Raw genomic sequence first — 9,361 nt, forward strand, 5'->3', positions numbered from 1 at the left:
TGTTGATGTGGGACCATTGAGTCCAATGACTTTATGTGAATCCTCCAAGGGAGGATGAAGTTCTTATATCCAATATAATTTAGAAACATCTCTAAATTTTTAATTTTTTAATAATGCTTATTATTCAATGGGGTTAAACCTAAACTCAATTTTTTTCTTTCCTGATTTAAATTTTTGGAATTCCTCTTTTAGCATGACCCTCTTCTCTCCCTTCACCTCTTTCTCTACACACCTCTGTCTGAAATTCTAGTCTATCTATATCAATCAATCAAATACTTAATTTTTATTCAATATGTAAAACAATATACAAATCAATTAAAATTCATAAGTGACACAAAATTACACCAATCTAAATTTGCAGTATTCACAAACTTTTAATCTTTTTTTTATTTTTATATATTTTCCACCAATGATAAAAAAAAACTGTAAGCTGTATTAGGTGTTGGGAACTTGGAGAAACTCATTACCAAATATAGATCCACTAGAAAAGTTTACTTTGATAAGAAATAGGTACATGCTCTATTCAAATTTAGGTTAACATCAAATTTCTATATAATATTTTAAACTCCTATTCCTTCCCTATTTAACAATTGATATAGTACATTCTTTAAATAAATTTAGTAATTTTTCAATTTCAAATGGAGGTTGAGTATAGAAACAATCGTAAGGGAAAAAAAATTGTAATTTGGTTTAACCCGTCAAAAAAACCGGTAATGATTATTTTTAGAAACTTTAAAATTTATATTTATGCCTAAATTTTATTTTTTATTATTATTGTTTTATTTTTTAGGCATTCAAAATCATTTAATTTTACACAATTCAATTTAGAAAGAATGCTGGAGTTCTCTCTCCCCTAATTTGTCAAGAAAAGAAAAAAAAATTACCACTGCAGAGGTGATACCCATTGTGTCCCAGTCAGCATATCTAAAGACTTTTATGGCCCTTGGGCCATTTATTTGGCTAAACATTTTGGTATGTGCGTGTGTGTGTGTGTTTTTTTTTTTTTTCATGTATCCTTGACAAATTGTTTTTTAATAAATATTCAAAACTTGTATTTCAAATAAAAAAGAATTATATAACCTAGAAAGGGTTTTAGGTTATGTGGCGGCAACCTCTATAAAGAAAAACACGCACACATGTATATTATCCCCTATTTAGAGGAGGTTGCTAACCCAGTCGCTTAAAAAGGCCTTAGATATGTTGATGCTAAGCCCATTGAGCCCCGTGTCAGCATATTCATGGCCTTAGGCCCATGTATTTGATTGAACTTTTTGGTATGGCAAAATACCCCTTCCCCTGATTCCCTACCCCGTTTAGAACTATTATGAGATAGGTTAAATACTTTTGGAACAGAGATGAAGGTTACGAATAAAAACTCGCATGCTTATGGGATGACGGGATGGAAAGGTTACCCCACCCTTTAATAGTGTGATAAATTACAATTTTATACTTGTAATTTGTTTTATATTCAATAATATGAAGTATACATCAAACAAATTCTAATTTACTCTATCCTATTTACTAAATATCTTTCTGTGTTATTCTTATTTGAGAATTTCTATGTATTATTTCGATGTTCTTACAAATAAATTTATCTTCCTTTTATTCCATCAAACTCTAGATTTTTTCCCTTCAATTTTATTTGAGAATATAAAGCTAGAGATGCTTTAGATTTGAGGCTAATTTACACCAGAGTTCAATATTGGGGAACCCTAAACCACCTTCAACTTTAGGTCTACTACAATGGAGTTCTAGACTTTAATCTGTTTATATACATAGACTGAACAGTCTATAAAATCTTTAAGATTTAGAATTGACTTAGTTCCCATACTGAATTTGCAAAATAGAGTTTGAAAGTCGCAATATTAGAGAGTGGGCAAAAGCAAAACGCAGTTTTGATGATTAAACTCCACATTTCACATGGAATGAAGTCATGCTTAAAAGGAAAATCTGGTTAAATTGGAAATTTGTATATCCTTTATCTTTGTTACAATTGCGATAGTATATAATTACTATACTATGTACCTCTTTAGGCTGGAGCAGACTTTTCTCTGGAAACTAATTACTAGTCAGCCATAGTAAACAATATGATTAGTTATGCAATTACAAGCTGAAAGTTAATGTAATGATAATTAACCAAATAACATATGATAATTCTAATTAGCTCCGCCCGTCGATGGAGGAAAAAGACTTCTTCCGTCGGGCCAAAATCCTCTCCATAACTAGTGTAGCGACGTCCTTGTGAAGGATCTCTGATCGGGCGCCTACTCGCTAAAGGTATTTGGAAAGGCAATCTTTACTTCCTCTCTGCTCCAGTTGGTCAAGCTCATCACACTCGTGTGTCTTCTTCTTCTTCACAGCTTCTCCGCGTATCTGGCATCTTTGCCTTGCTCATGCAAGCTTTACATACAACCATTAAAATTCCCCAAGCACTCCAAGTACTCGTCTGATCAGTCCTGTAGAATATTTTCATGCTATTTAGGTCATAGCCAACATTGAAATAGTATTGAGCCATAATCCCAATTAGGCTTATCTCATCAGAGACGAGCACTTACATGCAGAACATGCCTTTCAAATGTTCCTGGGCTGATGTCAAGACTTCCGCTAGTTAGTTTTGCTTGTGTGTGGGCACTAGGGTTAGAGAGAACTAAATTATCATGGTGGATGATCGGTTTAGTGGCCAGCAGCTTGGCCACTACAAGTACTATGGTTGAGACAACCATAATTGACTGCTCTATTTCGTGGCCGGTCCCAAGTGACACTAGAGTTAGAACTAGGCTTGGCAACTGCAAAGACTACGGTTGAGACCACCATAATAAAGGGTACAAAGATACGTATCTTGACGATGAGTTGGGATTAAGAGTTTAGATAAGGGCAGGAAGAACTACAGAGTTGGGATAAAGGGTAGAGGGTATATATAGCTGTGTTGAGTGAGTGAGCTTTGCACTGGGTGAAAAATAAAACTAGTGATATGCAAGTCGATGAGTTGGGTAGAATTCATTGACCAAATACTCTTTATTAGTTATTTATGCAACATACAAGGAAGTGGGGAATCCCACTTCCTTATATTTTGCATACATGAACGAATTAAAAGCATTTGGTCAATGAATTCTCTACAACTCCTCAGCTTTAAAATCATTTTACAAATGAAATTAAGCTGGTGGGGTTAGTAGGTGAAAAATGAAATGCTTGTGGGTTTGGTGAAAAATGAAGTTAAGCTTGTGGGTAGGTGAAAAGTGAAAAGCTTGTGTATTGGCCGGAACTAGAACATCACTCATAAGATAGAATATCATTAGGCTTAAAACTACAATGTAGGCAAGTTAAAGAAAAAGATATCATCTCTATAAACTGCTATCTAAAATATTCTGCCAAAATCTATTAACCTACCTCTCCAACTTAACTCCTCCTCTATTTCTTCTTCTGACTGCTCTATCAGGAATCTGTAAGAGAAACGAAATACAATATAAGGTGTTAGGTGACATAAACGTAAGTAAAAGAGAGGAAAAAAAAAAGTAACACAATTCTCAGCTCTTAGTGTATGTAACTATGCACTACTAGACGGCAGTAATTCAATGGTCAACATTGGCCTTAGCAGTTGCACTGTGACAAGATTACACCACTACTCCATACAATCCACATATATTAAAACAACATCTTTAATTGAAAATATTATATCTGGTCATGTCATTTAAAGGATCAAAACGTCTATAACTAGCTAGCTATGCCAAATAAGATCAAGTTTAATAGTGCAAATAATATAGGCAGAGCACAGGTTCATTTTGGGTTACCTCTTCTTTCTATCCTTCTTTTTGTTCATCTTCTTTTGTGATTGCTGCTGCTTCTCGTCACTTCCACCAACACCATGAAGCAGAACAAGGCTTCCCAAGCACATCTGTGTTCTTTGAATATACGGAAAGCCATGAATCTTAATCCTTTTGCCTTTTTCTTTCTTTAAGTCGCACCGAATAAGCATTGTATTGTCCTGTTCCAAAATTACTTCTCCACCATTCTTTGAATATGCTATAGGCTTCACACAACGATATGACTTAATCACAGTCCCTTGCGCAAAGGAGGAAAACAATTTAGCCAAGATTCCTTTACTCCATACTCCTTCATCACCCATACATCATCAACATGGCCGTCAAAATAATCACAATATATACAAAGGCGTCCTCCCAAGTCATCCACATTCATTCTAATCTGAAAATTCAGGCGTCAGAACCAAGTCATCCACATTCATTCTAAAATGCTTATCTGAAAATTCAGGCGTCGGAACCAATCCATATTCCTGAGATACAAGTTCAAAAGCGGCGATCAGGTGGGCAATATATGATGATTCTGGTCTTTCATTCGCAATCCAGTGCACAGCCCCACCAATGAAAACGCCATTCACTCACCAGTACCAGAGATAAAGGAAATCTTTAACCCTTCACCATGAATTCGATTTCACCTATAAACCTTAACTTCAGAATCAAATGCATAATCATCTTTGCCCTGATATTGTACCATCCTCACCACCTTGTAGTCATCGTTGACAACATCTTACCCAAACCCATAAACAATGACATGGCCACGGAAGAAGTGTTCCCTACAGCAATAGCAGGATTTACTCAAAATCTCAATCAGTGATTTTGGTAATTTTGTTTTCCGGTTCCACAAGACAATGTCTTCTGGTGTGTAGTGTGTGTCAAACAAACAAAGCAACCCATCGTAAAAACAATAATGAACTGCCACTTTTATTGCGAAAATGCACAATATGTTTCAGCCAGAAAATTTTGATCAATAAAAAAATTGAATTTGGTCCTGGTCGCCTAATCGGCCAGAAACATAAAACTACCTCAAGCCCATAAAATGTCATCTATATTTTATATGAAACCCATATTATAGATGATTGCACATCAGTGATATGTCTTAGCAGTCTAAAATTCAAAACTAATTTTAACATCAGAAATCACCCACCATATGGAAGTCATCTGTGCCAAATCGAACAAACTAAGAGCCAAAAGGGTAATATGCCTCAAGCTCCTAAAACTATTGGTTACAAGACATCATTTACAGTTTAATATTGGCGGCAAAAATCTTTAGTATGCTTAATAATTCATTACATCTTATCAAATTTAGATCACTTCCCTAAACCAACAACATGTTAATGAAACACAAGTAGCAGCTAGAATTGCAAGGGTGAACAAAAATCCAATGATAGCCTCCCAATCAAACTGACATCCACCTAATAAATCGTAGCTGTTAATTATGAGACAATTAAAAAGAAAAGAGAAAGAAAATGCCACATTATTTTACTTCAGAAAATATGGAAAAAATAAAAGAGTCATGACATCACACCCTGTTTTTGCACGTTCAGTGCTACCATCCAGTTTTAAGGTTCAGATTCCTCTGTTATTATATTATAAGAGAAAGGACCATACTATCTATACTATTTTTTCGATGAATAAAAATTGATCATCTCATTAAAGAAGCAGTGTAAGTCTAGAAGTAGTTCTCAGGAGCATAAATTCATTATATAACAAGTTTAACAACAATATCCTGATGGCGGCTGATCAACACCAGTTTATCTTTCTCCTACATTAAACTCACAACAGTCCGAAAATATTCCAGCACTAGCACCTCATAAATCCATACAGATTCCAGCCAATAAATATCCTGGATATTATAGCTACTAAGACTCTGCCTGATATGATTATTCACATAATTTTAGTTCATGTTTTTCTTCCTTCTGTTAGGGGTGTGGGCAAAATGAATCAACTTGAATTCTGAAAAATATAGCTATGGTTGTCCTTTTGACTATACTACTGAAAATTTGGGGAAAAGAATATAAGATGCACTAATTTATTATTCATTTAACCAGAAAGGTGTTACGAAGATTATCGGGGTTGCTTCGCAACATTTATGTTTTTCATGTTTAATGCTTAGTAGATGTGTATTAGTCTTTGTGTTTAACTATTAATTTTCGGAAAATAGAAACAGCATTTAAAAATTTTGTAACCAGAAAACCGGAAACATGTTTGATAGAAAGCAAAACTATGTGATCCCTCATTGGTATATCAATCGCAATTACCCATATCAGATATCATTATTTTCATCATATGCAAGCACAAAACCTCTCAAAGAATGCTGTAAGAATAAGATATAGGATAATTATTCCATGCCCACCTTCACTCTTAACCATCCAACTCAAATGGAAGAAGCCAAATACACTCTAGAATAACCATTAAATTCAAGATTACCACTGCCCACAAAATTTGCACACTCGACGAATAAAATCCCTAGCAACTTGAATGTTTGCTTCATGCTATCTTGATTCGTGATACTAACAACACCCAAGCAATCTAGGGTTTTGGGGCGTCTGAAATCACAAGAGAAGAGGATGGTTGAGGAGAGATATATAACGGACTGTTGAGGAGAAAGAAAATAAAAACGCTATAGGGTTTTAGATGAATTATTGGGAACTGTAAAGAGACATTTTTTGAGAAAACTGGTATGGGCTGACTATTTGAAAATTGTCTTGTAACGAACTTTTTGGTCTTTACAAATTTGGGACATTTTATAAACATATTTTCAGAATTTGACAACGTAAACAAATTCACAACTTACGTTTAATAGACATCTTCATCATTTTCAGCCTTTTGGCAACAACAAGCACTAAACATTAACATTACTAAACAATCCCTTAGATATCAAAGGAATTTATGGAAATTTTGAAAAAACATTGTCCACTAAAAGTTCAATGGTGAGATACTTGTATCCCGGCTAAGTTTAAAGTTATCAATTTATAGCCATATTAATATTACCAAAGAATTATTCATTATGAAGAGTTCAGCAATATAGAAAAAGGCATTCATATCCCCTCAACATGAGTTCCAACAAAAGAAATTCAAGACACACTCAAACATAGTAATGTCAAACCTTCATGTATACTGCATAAAATAAAATCTAACATAACTATAACCTATTACTTGTCGGTTGACACTGTTTCATACGCTTATTATAATCAAACATTGAACTTTAGATTACATGGATTAACAAAAAATAACATATATGATACCATAAGAAACATTCTCCAATTATCTTTCTTTCTTTACTTCCATCCTCAAACTTTGCAATGTGCCCAAGTACAGCCCCATTGATCCAGCTCAATCTTGAGAGAATCACAATAGTTCATATTAGATACTTATGGGGAGCATTGTGATTGATTAGATTTAATAAGTAATATTGCACAAAATGGATAATCTCATATGCATCCTCCCTTTAGCATCAAGCATTTAATCTCTCTATGTTCACATAATTAGAAAATCACCCATAAGATATAATATCATTAGGCTTAAAACTAGCCAATGTAGGCAAGTTAAAGTAAATAAAAAATAAAAAAATCAGCTCTACAAACTACTATAAAACATTCTGCCAAAATCTATTAACTTACCTGTCCAACTTCTCCCTCCCACTCTATTTCTTCTTCCAGTTACTTGTGTGAACTGCTATGACATAAGATAGTTTAACAGTTCAAATAATTTAGGCAAGAGCACAAGCTCATTCTACCCTTCTTTTTACTCTTCTTTTGTGATTGCTGATTCTTCTCATCACTTCCACCAACACCACAAAGGGCACCAACACCATGCAGCGGAACAAGGCTTCCCAAGCATAAATGTGTACTTCCAAACCTCGGAAGGCCGGGAATCTTAATCTTTTTTACTTTTTCCTTTTCAAAGTCGTACAATAGAAGCTCTGCACCATCCTGTCGCAATATTACTTCCTTGCCGCTATTTGAATATGCTACAGGCATTCGATGATGAAATGACATAATCTCACCCCCTTTTGCAATGGAAAGCAGTTTAGTCCAAGATTCTTCTACTCCATACTCCTTCATCACCCATACATCAGCATGGCTAACGTATTCGCAAAATACACAAAGGCATATTCCCAAGTCAATCAGAGTCATGTAAAAATTCTTATCTGAAAATTCAGGCATTGGAACCAATCCGTATTCCTCAGATCCAATATCAAAAGAAGCAATCAGCGCAGCCATACATGATGGTGATTCTGACCTTTGATTCACAACCCAGTGCAGAGCCCCACTAATGAACACACCACTTATTTGATATTTCGAGAGGTAATATGGGAAATCTTTAACCCTTCGCCATGAATTCGATTTCATACTATAAACCTTAACTTCTCTAAAATCCTTAAGTTCACGATCCAAAAGATGATCATCTTTGCCATAATACTGTACCATCTTCACCACCTTGTAGTCATCATAGACAGCGTCATACCCAAACCCGTAAACAAATAAAAAACCAGAGAGGGAGCAGGGATTACCTGAAAACTCAAACCGCGAGGTCGGTAAGTTGTGGAGTTTTCGGGTCGACGGGTTCCACAAGACGAAGTGAGCTGAGTAGAATGGGTCGTACAAACAGAGCAACCCATCGCAAGAACCCAACACATCTATGTCAAATCCCTTATAGTTGAACGGATGCCCAAGCTCAACGGCATGATCGAGCGAATCCAAGTCTACCGAGTAGAGTTTGTCACTTTTTAGAATGAGGCTGCGATTGGTGTTCGTTTCTTTTGATCTTTTGAGATGTAATTTTACGAAACCAGAACTGTCGATTAGGGCATACCAGGGTTTAGACACGCACCTGAATCGTATAAGAGGTTTCACTGGTAACCTTGAGAGTATGTCGGCGACTACATCCATCGGAATGTCTGACATCTTTAGCTGCTGTTTTAGGATATTTGTATATCCAATTAGAAATTTCTCGGGGTTTTGTTTGGGTTGTGACTCGTATGTAAGCAATAGAGGGTTTTGGGTTGTGATTAGTGTAGTAGGAAGACAAAAATGCAGAAAACGGTTAGGGTTTGAGGTTAAAAACAGAGGCCAATTTCTCAGGGTTTTGTTTGGGTTGTGATTCGTATGTAAGCAATAGAGGGTTTTGGGTTGTGATTAGTGTAGTAGGAAGACAAAAATGCAGAAAACGGTTAGGGTTTGAGGTTAAAAACAGAGGCCAATTTGCAGATGTAAAATGGCTGCTTCCACTTCATTGATACGAAAATGCTACGCTACCACTTAGGCTATGTTTGGTTACGGGGGAAAGGGAAGGATGACAAAAAGGACATAATAAATAAATAAAAAGGAAAAAATAAGTACTCGTGTTTGTTTGGTTAACGAAGTGTTTGGAAAAAAAATAAAAATTTATCTTTTTAAGAAATTTACAATTCATATCATTTTCTATAAAAAATATAAAAAACTCTTTTACAAAATAAGAACAAATTTAACATTAATAAAATTTAATCAAACATACTAACATTTTTTTTTTCCTTCCCTTCCATTTCCTCTTTTCATTTCTTTCCA

The 9,361-nt window shown here is 35.0% G+C and overlaps 1 protein-coding gene across 2 annotated transcripts; it reads right to left on the bottom strand.

Annotated features, from left to right (window-relative positions):
* Positions 1-2,045: 2,045 nt before the first annotated feature.
* Positions 2,046-9,107, bottom strand: LOC132274867 (F-box protein CPR1-like). Of its 2 annotated transcripts, XM_059776215.1 has the most exons (4): positions 7,436-9,107; positions 3,789-4,588; positions 3,388-3,440; positions 2,046-2,456 (listed from the first exon to the last, which is right to left on the bottom strand). In XM_059776215.1, the coding sequence occupies exon 1, from the start codon at positions 8,720-8,722 to the stop codon at positions 7,508-7,510; it is 1,215 nt and encodes a 404-aa protein (XP_059632198.1). In that variant the 5' UTR covers positions 8,723-9,107; the 3' UTR covers positions 2,046-2,456; positions 3,388-3,440; positions 3,789-4,588; positions 7,436-7,507. The 2 variants fall into 2 exon arrangements, with proteins under 2 accessions (XP_059632198.1, XP_059632197.1); XM_059776214.1 differs by having other exon boundaries at positions 3,789-9,107.
* Between the last annotated feature and the right edge of the window lie 254 nt (positions 9,108-9,361).

Source organism: Cornus florida, unplaced genomic scaffold (assembly GCF_030987335.1).
Source record: "Cornus florida cultivar Cherokee Brave unplaced genomic scaffold, ASM3098733v1 CherokeeBrave_3.0.0_Hap2_Chr09, whole genome shotgun sequence".
Taxonomy (NCBI): Eukaryota; Viridiplantae; Streptophyta; class Magnoliopsida; order Cornales; family Cornaceae; genus Cornus; species Cornus florida.

Excerpts from the sequence above, each read along its gene's own strand:
- LOC132274867 (XM_059776215.1), bottom strand. The coding sequence starts at position 8,722 with ATGTCAGACATTCCGATGGATGTAGTCGCCGACATACTCTCAAGGTTA.